Genomic DNA, 15,795 nt, shown 5'->3' on the forward strand with positions numbered 1-15,795 from the left:
ATTAGTGAGAATATTCTGTTTTATTATCACAATAAATAATTCAAACTAATAGTAGTAATTTTCCTACCAATATTTCCTAACAATAATAAATCTATTTTTGTCATCCATTTTATTGACTTTTATTTATTTACATATTTATTTAATGTTTACTTATTTTGGGAGAGAAAGAGAGAGAATGAATGGTGGAGGGACAGAGAGAGATGGAGAAAGAGAATTCCAAGCAGGCTCCATGCTGTCAGAACAGAGCCGGCGGCTTGATCTCACAAACTGTGAGATCATGACCTGAGCTAAAATCAAGAGTGGAAAGTTCAACTGACTGAGCCACCCAGGTGCCCCGACTTTATTTATTTTAAATAAAACTATATAAAAAGCTCAATTAATTTGGAACTGAGCACTTATTATCCCATAATTCAAGCCAATAGAATATTTTCAGAAATCATGGCCTCCTTATGAAAACTGTATTATCTATTGTTATATATTTAAATATCATTCATTGTGACTCTTCACTAAAAAGTTACTCTTGATATTAAATGGAATTTTATAACTACTCATTAATGTATATTTAGAAATAATGTCTGATTAAAATAATTATTACATTTTTTTTGTTATGAGTTTTAGAAGGGAAAAAGCAAGCATGAATTATTGATGGAGTCTGGGTTGATGTCTTTATATGTGAAAGGCGCCTATAATTTACTTTGTGAGAGAACACCAACAAGAAAGAGACTGATATTAATAACCTAAGGTTATATTTTTAAAATTGTGTTTCATCATTTGATTATCAACATCACCTGGTAGTTTCGTGATACAAAATGTATAGGCTTATAATCTATTGTCTCTGGGGTTAAGAAATCCCAGTTGCATGTACTTCTTGAATTCAAGTGATGAAAGATACTAGTTCTGCTTCTCTTATTATAGGTCAGCCTACAGCTGCAATTTATTTGTTGATATAATGCTCACTGTACCCTTCATACCCTCAGAACTATACTCATGAACTCCAGCTCTTTCTGTTAAATGTGAAGGTCTTTTTTTGACCTCAACTACTATTCAAGCAGATGGTCAAAAATTGCACTTATTCCCCTGATAAGAATCCTCATTTTCCCTTCCCTTGGGAAATACCACAGAGCCACTTACTGTGAGGGGTGGGGGAAAAGGCTTAGAAAACCGAGTTTAGTGCTGTTGGGATCATATAGGGGTCATGTTCTTCTCTAGGCTTGACTAATTTGAGAAAAGTTACGTTCAAGATTTCTTAGTGGGAACATTGTTATTTACAGCACTCCTTGATATTTACCCAAGTAAATTAAAAACTTAGTTCACACAAGAACCTGTACACAGATACTTTTAGCAATTTTATTTATAATTGCCAAAACTTGGAAGCAACCAAGATGTCCTTCAGTAGATGAATAGATAAGTTGTGATACATTCAGACAATAGACTATTATTCAACAATCAAAAGAAATGAACTATCAAGCTATGAAAAGACATGGTCACCTTAAATGCATATTACTAAGTGAAAGAAGCTAGTCTGAAAGGCTACTTACTGTATGATTCTAACTCTGATATTCTGGAAAATGCAAAACTGTAGAGAAAATAAAATAATAAATGGTTGTCAGGAGTTTGCAAAGAGGGATACATAGAGCACAGGGAATTTTTAGGGCAGTGAAACAATTCCATATAATACTTTAATGGTGAATACATGTCATTATACATTTGTCAAAACTCATGGAATGTACACCATAAGGAATGAGCCCTATTATAAATAATGTTAACAGACTTTAGTTAATAATAATAGTTAATAATTTAATAATAGTTTATAATAATAATTTATTAATAACAATTTATTCGTCCATCAGTTGTTACAAATGTACCACCCTAATGCAAGATGTTAATAATAGGGAAAACTTTGTGCAGGGAGGGGCAGGGATATAAGATGCGGGAGAGGGATTCTGGGCAAATTCTCTGTATATTTTACTCTGTTCTTCTGAAAATCCAATATTGCTCTAAAAAAGTCTTTAATTTTAAAAAGTTATTGTATTATGTGAAGTTCAAATGCACATCCTTTATACAGAATCAGTTATTTTATTAAAAAATAAAGCTAATGCAAAACTTACTTTATAAGTTTTGCAAGTATTAAAATTATGTTGACTTGGGGCGCCTGGGTGGCGCAGTCGGTTAAGCGTCCGACTTCAGCCAGGTCACGATCTCGCAGTCCGTGAGTTCGAGCCCCGCGTCGGGCTCTGTGCTGACAGCTCAGAGCCTGGAGCCTGTTTCCGATTCTGTGTCTCCCTCTCTCTGCCCCTCCCCCATTCATGCTCTGTCTCTCTCTGTCCCAAAAATAAAAAATAAACGTTGAAAAAAAAAATTTAAAAAATAAATAAATAAATAAATAAATAAATAAATAAAATTATGTTGACTTGATCTGTGACATTTTTATCACCGTTTGGTTATTTGAGTAGCTTTTTTTTTTTCTATAGCTTTTTCTGGGGGATTGGACCATGGGGGTCAGAGTTAGCACAATATCTTCTCTTAGTCAATTATTAAAAGAGTGTTATATTGAATATGATTTTTTGTTTAAGTTTAAATGCTTATCAGTGAATAAACAAAGTTGAAGTGTTTATTGCATAATTCAGAAAAACTTTATAGGCTTAGTACAGAAAATTCCTTTTCTTTACTTTGTGGATTACTTTTCCACAGTGTTCTGGAACTGTCACTGCCAGATGTGGAAATGCCTATTTTAAAAATAACAGTGATACTGTTATACACAGGTTTGGATTATTTGTTTCCTCCCTAAAAGCACTGTATTTGGGGCAAATTATTGACATTTTGAGGTCAGAATCAAATCTGGAAGTCAGGACTCACTGTAAATAGAGAAGCAGAGAGGATAAAATAAGAAGAGGTGTATATGTGACTGATTATTTTAAGAAAACAAATATCAAGACCTAGATGTAATTAAACACATTTCATTACATCTATCTAGAAAAAATTTAAATACTTCCTAAAAGGAATGCTGTTCTGTAATTTAGTTTCTGAACATATTGTAGGTATAAAGAAAGTGTTTTTTGGAAATTAAATTAATTCATTTAAATGCATCCCATAATCTAAAATGTTTCCTTTTTATTAAAACCAGATGAGATGAAACAAAAGTCTTTGGGAAACTTACCTCATTATTGACAGTATGATGATGAATAACATTTCATGTAATATCTAATACTTTATTTCTCTAACTTGGCAAAAATGAAGGGAATTAGGAAAGAGGACTGAGGTTATGTTGTATAAAAATAATTTTTAAGAAATTCTAGGGGCGCCTGGGTGGCGCAGTCGGTTAAGCGTCCGACTTCAGCCAGGTCACGATCTCGCGGTCCGGGAGTTCGAGCCCCGCGTCGGGCTCTGGGCTGATGGCTCAGAGCCTGGAGCCTGTTTCCGATTCTGTGTCTCCCTCTCTCTCTGCCCCTCCCCCGTTCATGCTCTGTCTCTCTCTGTCCCCAAAATAAATAAACGTTGGAAAAAAAAATTTAAAAAAAAAAGAAATTCTCTAGTGATGTTTATATGTATAAAGTGTGCTTTTAGTTGGAACTGGTTCATTGGTGGTTGATTTCTGTGGTTCATTTCTAGGTCCTTCAGCAGCTTTTAAATCATTGTAGGAAAAACAAAGATAAAATACTTCTTTTCTCCTTTTCCACCAAGGTAAGTTCCTTCTGAAGTATATACTCTTAATTGGCCCAGCCCTAACTCTTGAGGCATAAATCCTAAGAGACATAACAGTGTCCAGCCACAGTTTTATCTTATACATACTGTAGAAAATAGTAGTGACATAAGCAACTTTTAAAACAGACACTTAAATCTCAATGATATCAAGATTACTGTCAAAGAGCAAACTCAAAGATTTTTAATTCTCTGTTGATGTTTTTATTAATAATTAAAGTGTTCTTTAAGGCATGTAAGAGATTTTAGAACTTGGAAAATAGCACAAATAATGAAATTCACTTACATAAATTATTTGGCCAATACTTTTTATTTGGTTTTATTTAAAAAAAAAAATAAAGTTTGACTTTTTTTCCCTGAAAGATTGATTTAAAAAACAAACATTGGTGAATATTAAAGTCAGTTTCAGGATAATGGGGAGAAATACATAAGCCAGAAGTCAGGAAAATATTTGTTGCTCTTGTAATTATAAGAAAGAACTTGTGAGCAGCAATTATTAATACTTAGTAAATCTTCTCTCTATAGTGGTACGAAATTTATTAAACCATACATTTGTCTTTGCCCATTTCCATACCTTTTCTCTAGTTACTTGATGTTCTGCAGCAATACTGTATGGCAGCTGGCCTTGATTACCGACGACTTGATGGAAGTACGAAATCAGAGGAAAGAATCAAGATCGTGAAAGAGTTCAACAGTACACAAGATGTTAACATTTGCCTTGTCTCCACAATGTAAGAAAATAAAATTTGATAACTTGATTTTTATGTAATTGCTTTTAAGATTTAGGGTAATTTAAAAATTATTACTGGATTAATTTTCAGTGGTTATGATTATATTGCCTTGTTTTATTTGGCTTTGAGGAGAAGCAGCAAAAATGCTATTATATTAATTATGACTGAAATAACAATATCTTGAGTTTTACCTAACCTTTTTTCTCAATTTCCTTATCATCACTGGATTCTCTTTATATGTCTGGGTTTATAAAGATAACAATCAAAAGAAATGGATGTTTCCTCCCAGGAATTTTCTGTGGTAGTGTTTTTATTCATGTCTGTGGTCAGAACAGTCAGACTTAATTGAGTAATTGAGTTATTAATCAAATAACTAAGAATCATTTGTAGCAGTGGCTTTTAAAGTATGCTCAAGCAGCCCTAGAGAGTTCACTAGGGTTAGTGGGCCAGGTATTTCCTCCCTCTGTCTACCTGGTCTCAACCATAGCAGCTCTACATTAATAGGTTTTATAAACGTTAAGTCAGTTCTAACACCTATTTATGAATCTCTCATTAAAACCTTTTAAAGAATATATACACTTTAGAGCAAGATTTATGCCAGTATAAACACCTAAGAAGATTAATCCCTTTTGGGGGGCAACAAATCCTTAACTTTTGACATCTAATGTAATAAGTACTTTATAGATTTACCCCCACTATCTTGCAAAAAGAATTTCAGAGGACTTTAAAAACAAATGTAGCAGGGTGCCTGGGTGGCTCAGTCATTGAGTGTCCAACTTTGGCTCAGGTCATGATCTCACAGTTTGTGAGTTTGAGCCCCACATCAGGCTGGGTGCTTTGGCATAGAGTCTGCTTTGGATCCTTTGTCCTCTCTCTCTGCCCCTCCCCTGTTTGTGCTGTCTCTCTCAAGGATAATAATTTAAAAAAAAAAAAAAAAGTTAAAAGCAAACATATGTAAAACGTAAAAAGTCAACACAAAAATTACTTAAAATGAGGCATAAAATTATATATATGATGAATGCGCTACTTACTATTGAACACTGAAATTCTCCTTGAACTCTTGCATTGAGAGGCACTCTGGATTCCCATTTTCCTGTGAATGGATTCAAGAAGTAATTTCTCATATGAGCCCTTACCTACGAGCATTAAATGACATAGGATATTGTCTTCTGTTAAGTTTTATAAAGTACATAAACATGCTTAATTTCTTAAATAATGTCTCCAAGTAACAAATGCCTTCAACAATACTTCAAATAGTACAGAACTTCTAGACAAGCTGTCATCTGCCATTCCTTGTCTGCTCACCCCCATCTAATTTGATGAGATCTGCCATAAGGCTCCTAATTATCTCTATATTAGAAATTGCTATTTAACCCATTCAGTGAATTTTTAAAGACTGTATTTTTCATGTTTAAAGCCCTATTGATATTTTTCAAATCTGCCTAATCATTTTTACTTATATTTTGTTCTTTATGTTTTCTAGCTTTTCTTTTGTTTCTTTAGTAATTTCAATCATTATTTTTTAAAATCCCTTTTTAAATGGCATTTTTGCTCTGTTAACTCCTGAATTGGGGCTGCTAATCCTTCTGTTGTTCCCTCTTGCTCTTGCTCATGGTACATGGTTTCTTCACACATTTTGTAATTTTTTATTTTGAGCTTATCTATCTATAGAGGGGCTTTCTCCCTCTATTTTAGCCAGACATCATCCCAGCCACATAGGGATGGGAATCCATGTTTCTTGCTTGGCTTTTATTGACATCCCAAGAGTGAGGCACTTGATTACTGTTTTTGTATGTCCTCCACTGACATTACAGAGGCGACTGGGTTATAGCTGGGCAGAAATGAATGTCCCAGCTCCTCAGTCTTCTGTGATATCCTCTGAGTGGAGGTGAGAGGCACCCCATTTTAGTCAAGCAAGAGTGGAAATCTAATCTCCTCACTCAGCCTTTACTGACCAGGTTGGGATTCAGGTCATAGATTTTTTTTCCATGGTGTTTCCAAAAATAGGCGGGTTATTATCTAACATTTTCTGTGTTAAAAGTCTATACCTTTCCTGGTTCTTTAGCTAAAGGACAAGGGCTTTTCTTGGGCCTTTTTTTTTTTTTTTTTTTTGGTCTTGACTGTTGGCATTTCCAGTTTGCTGGTTTCTCCAGAACCCAGTCTGGGATTTTTAAGCAAAAACAAAGCTGGAGAACTCACTGCCATGTCCTTCCTTAGTTCTTATAGTCTCTAGCCATGCTTTGTTCTTTCTACCCTTCAGGTCTTACATTTATTTTATATATGATGCCCAGCATTTTAAGCTGCACTTACTGAGAGGAGTAAGAAGTGCATCTACTCCTGCCTTGGTTTTTAAAAATGTGTATATTACTTTATTTAGTTGGACCATACTTACAATTTTTAAAAATTATGTTAGGAAGACCTTACAGCATCGTATTTGAATATCCAAAACAATGAAAAAAAAACAGTACAACCTATTTACGTGGGCTTTAATGGTCAATTTCTTTTAGGATTATTCTAGAATGGTAGAAAAACTATTCTGTAGCTGTTTTGTTTGTGGCATGTTTGTGTTTTAATTATCTTTTATGATGTTAATGCAGTATTGTGTTGATTTGGTTACAGAAACCTGGCACAATTGAATTAGAAGGCAATGACTATGCTTTTGCTATTTTAATGTGCCCAATTCTGTTTCCTCAGGGCTGGTGGACTAGGCCTCAATTTTGTTGGTGCCAATGTTGTTGTATTGTTTGATCCTACTTGGAATCCAGCCAATGATCTTCAAGCAATTGACAGGTATAATACTGACAAAATTTAAAGTGACTTGCAAATACTTTGAATCTGAAAATACCCCCTTGTGATTCTCTTAAGTTGCTTTTATAATATGACTATGATTAGAAGACAGAGAAAACCTTATTTAAAAAAATTGCATTTAAGGGGCATCGGGGTGATTCAGTTAAGTGTCCAACTCTTTTTTTTTTTTTTTAATGTTTATTTATTTTTGAGAGAGAGACCGAGCATGAGTTGGTGAGGGGCAGAGAGAGAGGGAGACAAAGAATCCAAAGCAGGCTCCAGGCTCTGAGCTGTCAACACAGAGCCCAATGCAAGGCCCGAACTCACAAGCTGTGAGATCATGACCTAAGCTGAAGTCAGATGCTTAACCGACTGAGCCACCCAGGTGCCCCTAAGTATCCAACTCTTGATCTCAGCTCAGGTCTTGATCTCAGGTCATGAGTTGGGCCCTGCTGGGCATGGAGCCTACTTAAAAAAAAAAAAAGTAATTAAAAATTGTATTCAGATCTGAACCCAAATGGCAGGCTGATAACGGCAATTTATTTTCTTTCTGTCTCAGAATCCCATTTTGACAGGATTGATTTAAGTAGGACAGGTGACTCAGTCAGTTAAGTGTCCAACTCTTGGTCTGGGCTCAGGTAATGATTTCACGGCTCTGTGGGTTCGAGCCCCATCTCGGGCTCTGCACTGACAGCATGGTGCCTGCTTGGGATTCTCTCTCTCTCTCTCTCTCTCTCTCTCTCTCTCTCTGCCCCTCTCCCATTTGCACTTGCTCGCTCTCTCAAAATAAATAAGTAAAAACTTAAAAAAAAAAAAAAAGGGAACAAACCCATCATACTGCAGGAAGATAGGAAAGGTCACTACTAGTAGATCAGAAGTTTGGAGAAACTCTCAGAAGGTAGAAGGCAGAATCTGTCTTACAACAGCATCTGTGTAATCAAGAAACCAGCAGAGAAAAGCCACAATCCAAAGTCAGCAGGAGAGCACAGAGAAATTTCAAGCTTGGGGCCAGTAACTATAGGATGTAGAAACAGACCAGAGTGAATTCTTGTTAGAAATTAATTAATGTGCTAACTCTAAAACAATTTCCTCTCCCATACCCAATATAAAGAGAGGTTGGCCTACAACAGATGCCCCTTGATCAAAACTGAAAGAATTGTTTCATAAATTTTATAAGTAAGTGGGGAATCTGACTGACAAAAGGTTTTTACAGTGGGCATTAGGATCAGATCATAAAGCAGAACTGAACCTGAAGGATTGCTTCCCAGGTCTCTGTGGAACACAAATGGGGAAATGATTAAATAGACTTATGTACCTTCATGGACATCCAGACCAGCTTTCCTGTGCAATCCACCCAGTTCTTCATTTGTAATTATGAATGAAAAACTAAGAGTTATGAGACCTTTTATGGAGCGCCTAGGTGGCTCAGTCCGTTAAGCTTCCAACTTTGGCTCATGGTTCATGAGTTCAAACCCTGAGTTGGGTTCTGTGCTGATGGCTTGGAGCCTGGAGCCTGCTTCGGATTCTGTGTCATCCTCTCTGTCTGCCCCTACCCCACTCACACTCTTCTCTCTCTCCCTCTCAAATAAGCATTAAAAAAATTAAAAAAAAAAATAATTGTGAGACAGTTTAATAAAACCAGCAGTATGAAAGAAAAGGGCCAAGATGAAAAAACTGACCCTGAAGGAAATAAAATAAGAATAGGGCACCCTGAAAAAAAGTGCATGGAAAAGAAAACTAGAAATGCTTAGAATTTAAAAGTGTTACCAAATAACTCATTACAAGGTCTGAGTAATAAAATGGAGAAGACTAAAAGTGAAAATTGATATGGAAAATAAAAGGAATGAATATTTGAAAACACAGTGACAGAGCAGGAGAAAAAACAGAAACACATCTTGCTGATATTTCTAAGTTCCAAAGATAAGGGGACTAAACAATGCCTGAATGAGAAAGAGGGAGAGGAAATTATTTATAAAAAAAAAAAAAAAGAAAAGAAAAGAAAAGAAAAAAGAACAAAACAGATTACCAACAAATGAGAATCCCACTCATTTCTGCAAATCCCACTGTTCCTGCAAAATAGACTTTGAAGAACTGACTTTTCATCTGCATTATAGAATTCTAGAAGACAACAGCAGTTGTCGAAGTGACAAAATTCATATGATGTATCTGCAAGAAAATAATTTTGACTTATAGTTGTAATCAATGACTAAAATATCAATATGTGAGGGGAAATAAATCATCTGTTGACATCTAGGAACTGAAAAATTTATATTTAAGTCTAAATAATTATTGATGGTTTAGTTGAGAGACTTAATGCAGTTATAAAGAAAGGATTCTGAGAAATATAAAGGGATGGTATGAGAAAATTAATAAGAATCAAACACTAAAATTTCATATAATTTCAATAAAACATTGGGAGGGTGGGGGTAATTGTGTTAGAAGTTATATTTCATCAAAAAAGAATTTGGATATCCTGGTCAGATTTCAAATTTATGCCAAAAAAAAGTGTTCTTAAAATTTTAGCCAAAAATTTAAGGGCAACAACTAAAAGAAATTTTTTAAAAATCACTGAGAAAATGTGATTATTTCAGTAAAATGATTGGAAATATGAGTGTATAGCAAGAGGTAAAAGAAACTAAGCATGGCAAATATAAAACCTAATGTAAACTGTGAGAAATAAAGCCAAACGTAAAACTTCCTTTTAAACAAAAAAAGAAGGTAAAAATGAAATGTTAGATTCAGATTTATGCTTATTGCTATAGATATAATTTTATATATTTATAAAATTCAAAAATACATAGAAGGTTAAAAATAAAATATATTTAAAATCTCATCAGGGAGATGATGATAAAAAGTAAGAACGGCAAAATATTAATAGACTTCAAGGCAAATGCATTGAGGAAAACAAAATGGAACAATCGATGAGGAAAGTATAATAGTCACTACATAACAAAGACAAAACTCTTTTATGATGAGAAATGGGCAAATCTACAATCATGATGGGAAACTTAATATCCTTCTCTCAAAGATTAATAGATCAACTAGGCAAAAAAAGGAAGTATGTAAATTATTTGATTAACAGTTATTTAGCCTTTAACTTAATAAATGTATTTAACCATATAATAACTGAAAATACCCACTCTTTCAAAAAACATTTTAGAGCATACTTTTAAATAACTATATATTTTAATAGAAACCACAAGGACTAGATTACATGCCTCTAATTAATACAAAAGACAAGACCCTAGAAAGTAACAATGAGCTTGTAGGTAATAAAAATCTCTCCATATGGACATTTTAAAATATAAAATATATTTTTAAATAACTCTTGTATTAAAGAGGAAATCAAAGAGTGATGCCAGCAAGATGGCAGACTGGAAGCTCTAGGTATATGTTTCCCCATGGGTGGATTTAAAAAACTAGACACTGATTAAAATAACTTTATGGAAGCTATTTAAATCAGAGATCTACAGTTATCAAGCAAATTCCCAATCAAGAAGAAGCTATATTCAAAACTGTAGGAAATTTCATGTCATTTTTACCCATTTTTGCCTCACCCCATTTCCTGGCACAGCACAGCTAGGAAGAGTAAGTAACAGTTAGTTCCCTGTTCCCTCCCTCTCAGGTTGGAAAGAGCAGTGTGGAACTCCTTTGCAACTTTCTAACCTATCTGTGAGCTGCCAGAGGGAATGGTTTCTTTTTCACCTGACAATGCTTAGGTAAGAAACAGTGGCATAGCTTGGATCTCAGACTGGCAGAAGCTGTTGAAGACAGTTATAGGCCCCATTGTGCATGAAAGCAGTAGTGGGACTGTATATTACAGTAGAGGAATACAGTAGAATATATCTAAAGCCCTGAGAAGAGGCTGAGATGAGACTTTTTGAGAAAGTAAGACATTTAAAAGCAGTTGTGTATACAGGAGATATCGGAAAACATACACACCCAAACACACAGGCCCTGGTCACACATAACCAAAAATGACCAAAGACATTTTTTTTTAATTTTTTTTTTTAACGTTTATTTATTTTTAAAACAGAGAGAGACAGAGCACGAACGGGGGAGGGTCAGAGAGGGGGAGATACAGAATCTGAAACAGGCTCCAGGCTCTGAGCTGTCAGCACAGAGCCCGACGCGGGGCTAGAACTCGCAGACCGCGAAATCATGACCCGAGCCAAAGTCGGCTGCTTAACCGACTGAGCCACCCAGGTGCCCCCCAAAGACAATTTTTTAATCCTTACCCTGAGCTGCTCCTAAGACTCAAGACCCAGCCTGCTAATTAATGAATGTTTTCAATAATAGTTTGCAAAGACTAGAAGTAGCTGTTTTATCAATGGCCAATTTTTAACAAAAAAGTACAAGGCATTTATAAAGAGGAAAACTAGCTCATTCAGAGGAACAAATTAAATCTTCTAAAGAAACACAGGCATAGGACTTACTAGACAAAGAGTTTAAAACAACTATCTTAAAGAGCTAAATGGAAACATGGACAAAGATCTAAAGGAAATCAGGAAAACAACATATAAACAAAATTAAAATATTAGCAAAGAGATTGAAATTATGTATATACAAAAAGAACAAAGTAGAAACTCTGAACCTGAAAAATATAATAACTGAAATGAAAAAAAAAGTCACTAGAAAGAGTCATCATATTTGGGCAGCAAACTTGAAGACAGATCTGAGGAGCAACAAACCAAAAGACTGAAACAAAGGAAAATGAACGTAGCTTAAGGAACTCATGGAACATATTAAATAGACCAATATACACATTGTAGGAATACAAAAGAAGAGAGAGAAAAGCACAAAGCTATTTGAAGAGATAATAACTGAAATAATAATGTCCCAAATTCAAAGGAAAGACATTAATATGCAAATACAGGAAGCTTAACAAACACCACGGAGGGTAAACCCAAAGAAACTCACACTGAGACAGGTTATCAAACTGGAGAAAGTCTAAGACAGATCTTGAAAGCAGCAAGAGAAAAATGACCTGTAGTGTACAAGAGATTCCCCAGTAAGATTATTAGCAGATTCTCAACAGAAACCTTACAAGCCAGGAGGCAGTAGAATGATATGTTTAAAGTGCCAAAAGAAAAGAACATCAACAAAGAATTCTATATCAGCCAAAACTGTCCTTCAAAACTGAGGGAGAAACTAAAACATTCCCAAACAGAAGCTGAGTTTATTACCACTCGACCTTCCCTAAAAGAAACGCTGAGAGACTTTCAAGTTCAAATTAAAGGACTCTAACAGTGACTCAAAACCATATAAAAATATAAAATTCTCCAGTGCTAGGAAGTACAGGGACAAATATAAAAAACCAGTCTTACTATAATTTTGGTTTATAAATCTACTTTTTATTTTTTATTTAATGAAACTTTCACAGTTTGTTTTTAAGTTTCTTTATTTATTTGAGAGGTGAGTAGGGGCAGAGAGAGTCCCAAGCAGGCTCCACACTGTCAGCACAGAGCCCAACATAGCACTCAAACTCATGAACCATGAGATTATGACCTGAGCCAAAATCAAGAGTTGGACACTTAACTGACTGAGAGCCACCCAAGGCACCCCTATTTTTTTTTTTTTAATTTAAAAGACAAATGCAGGGGCATCTGGCTGGCTTAGTTGGTAGAGCATGCAATCTTGATATCGAGGTTGTGGGTTCAAGCCCCACGCTGGGTGTTGAGATGACCTAAAAATAAAATCTTTTAAAAACATAAAACACAAATGCATGAAAATAAATATAAATCTGTGTTAATGAATAATGAATATAAAGATTTAATTTTTGATATCAAGCACAAAAGTGGGGACAAAGCTGCAAAGGAGAGTTTTTTAATGCAATTGAAGTTAAGTTGGTATCAGTTTAAGGTAGATTGTTATAACTTTTGGATGTTATATGTAATCTTAATAAAGAAAATATCTATAAAATATACACAAACGGAAATGAGAAAGGAGTCAAAATGTGTCACTAAAAAATCACATAACACAAAGGAAGGCAGTAATGGAGGAAATGAGGGACAAAATAGCCATGAGACATACAGAAAACAAAATAGCAAAAGTAAATCCTTCCCTGTCATTAATACATTTAAATGTAAATGGATTAAACTTTCCAATCAAAAGATACAGATTGGCAAGATAAATTAAAAACAACAACACACGGCATGCCAACTTACGCTGTCTATAAGACATTCACTTTAGGTTTAAGGACATGCATGAGTTAAAAGTGAAAGGATGAAAAAAGATATTTCATCCAAATACTAACCAAAAGACAGGAGGGGTAGTTATTCTAATATCAGACAAAATAAACTTTAAATTGAAAACTGTTATAAGAGACAAAGGATGATATACAATGATAATTCTTGATTTAACTCACCCAGAAGCTATGACAATTAGAAACATAAATATACCAAATAAACAAGCTGTAAAATGTATAAAGCAAACATTGACAGAATTGAAAGGAGCAGTACACAACTCTACAATAGTAGGAGACTTCAGTACTCCACTCTCAATAATGGATAGAACATCTGGTCAGAAGATCAATAAGGGAAGAAAGACTCGAATGACATTATAGACAAGTTGGACCTAACAGACATATACAGAATTCTCCTTCCAACAATTTTAGATTGTTGAAATTACACATTTTTCTCAAGTGCACAGGGAACATTCTTCATAATAGGGCATATGTTAGGTTACAAAACATGTTAATACATTTTAAAAGATTGAAATCTTACAGTTTCTTTTCCAAACACAATAGAATGAAATTAGAAATCAACAGCAGAAGAAACACTGGAAAATCCACAGATATGTTGAAATTAAACAACATGCTCTTAAACATCCAATGGTTTTAAAAAGAAATCACAAAAGAAATTAGAAAATTGAGAAAAAGGAAAAGGAAAACACAACATATTCAAACTTATTCAATGCAGTGAAAGCAGTGCTAATTTTATAGCTGTAAACACATTAAAAAAGAAGAAAGGTCTGAAATCAACTCTCCAACCTTATACCTTAAGGAGCTAGAAAAAGAACAAATTAAACCTAAGGCTAGCAAAAAGAAGTAATAAAGATTAAAACAGAGATAAATGAATGAATGAATGAATAAAACAGGATAAATGAAATAGACTAAAAACAATAGAAAACAACAAAACCATGAGCTCTTTTTCAAAATGATCAACAAACTTGACAAACCTTTAGCTAGATTGACTAAGAGAAGACTGAAATAACTGAAATCAGAAGTGGAAAAGGAGATGTTACTATTGATGTAATAGAAAGGATTATAAGTACTATAAATGGTTGTACATCAGCAAATTGGATGATCCAGATGAAATGAACAAATTTGAAGAATCATATAACCTACCAAGACTGAAACATGAAGAAATAGAAAATATGAATAGACTAACAACTAGAAGATTGAATCAGTAATTAAAAATGCCAACAAACAGAAACCCATGACCAAATGGTTTCACTGATGAATGCTACCAAGCATTTAAAAAAGAATTAATACCATTCTTCCCCAGGCTCTTACAAAAACTTGAACACTTCCTAATTCATTCTGTGAGGCCAGCATTACCCTGATATCAAAGCTTTTATGGGATAGGCAGTGTTATCCTACCCATTTTACATGTGAGGAAGCTGAGGCACAACAAACTGAAGTAACTTGCTGAAGTTCACAGCCAATGATTTCAGGATCTGAATTCATGCGCTCTTACAGAGCCCACACTTTTAACCAGCTTCACACCACTGACAGCTATCAAGGAAAATAATCAAATGAAAGCCACAGAAAAATTTTCACTTTTTTTTTCTTTTGTCTTAACAACATATCAAGACCTAATAATATCTTATTTATCCTAGGGTACTGTGTTTTGGTATTCAGTTTAAATTAGTTGACAATAAAACTAAATGAACAACATTTCTCTTTTCCTCCCTGCCCTTCAATTGACTCTGGCAGGAGGAACCAAGAAGAGAAAGGAAGATTTTGACCTCCATACTGTATAACAGTTCCTCAGTTCTTATTTTCATGGTAAAAAGACCATCACTTAACATATCCCTACTTAATGGACCCAGAAATTGATGAAGCATAGGTCTAAAGTAACATGTTGTAAGGTTTTTGTCTGTAAAGAATATGTATTCTAACAGAATCTATCCTATTTACGAAACAATTGAGCACACACCCAAAAGACATTTCCTTAGATCCATTTAAAAAAAATGTTAAGACTCAAATCCGCCGTGAGAAAGAAAGGGATTATGAGCCCCTCTATATCTAGCCTGCAGGATGAAAGTGAGAATGCAGTAATTTACCCTGGCTGTGCTGTGCCACAGGAGGCCCCATCCCCCTCTTCGGGTACAAGATGTGCAGGGCCCCAAGATATCTAGTAGTAAAGTCCTTTTCTATTAGGAGTACTGTACTGGGTGAAGGAGGCAGAGAGAGCATCAGATACAACAACATAGAGTGACTTTATAAGGTCAAAAATTTTCAGTTTCAAACATCAGTACCCGCATTCCCCAAATTGTGACTGTAACAGGTATTTAGAAACAGGTGACCTCATTCAGAGCATCCAATAAAGCCTTCACCTGAGAGAAGCTGCCA

At 34.6% G+C, this 15,795-nt stretch overlaps 1 protein-coding gene and 1 long non-coding RNA gene across 5 annotated transcripts in view; one reads left to right on the plus strand and one right to left on the minus strand.

Annotated features, from left to right (window-relative positions):
* Positions 1–15,795, plus strand: part of ERCC6L2 (ERCC excision repair 6 like 2) — a 137,576-nt gene that overhangs the window by 67,214 nt on the left and 54,567 nt on the right. For all 4 annotated transcript variants that reach the window (XM_045470057.1, XM_045470058.1, XM_045470056.1 and 1 more), the window contains exons 10-12: positions 3,610–3,681; positions 4,285–4,430; positions 7,125–7,220. In XM_045470057.1, coding sequence (XP_045326013.1) covers positions 3,610–3,681; positions 4,285–4,430; positions 7,125–7,220 — 314 coding nt within the window. The remainder of the gene's footprint in view (positions 1–3,609; positions 3,682–4,284; positions 4,431–7,124; positions 7,221–15,795) is intronic.
* LOC123593714 lies at positions 4,273–5,844 on the minus strand. The gene is made up of 2 exons (XR_006710473.1): positions 5,462–5,844; positions 4,273–4,338 (listed from the first exon to the last, which is right to left on the minus strand). It is a non-coding gene; the product is annotated as an uncharacterized LOC123593714 (long non-coding RNA).

Source organism: Leopardus geoffroyi, chromosome D4 (assembly GCF_018350155.1).
Source record: "Leopardus geoffroyi isolate Oge1 chromosome D4, O.geoffroyi_Oge1_pat1.0, whole genome shotgun sequence".
Lineage (NCBI taxonomy): Eukaryota > Metazoa > Chordata > Mammalia > Carnivora > Felidae > Leopardus > Leopardus geoffroyi.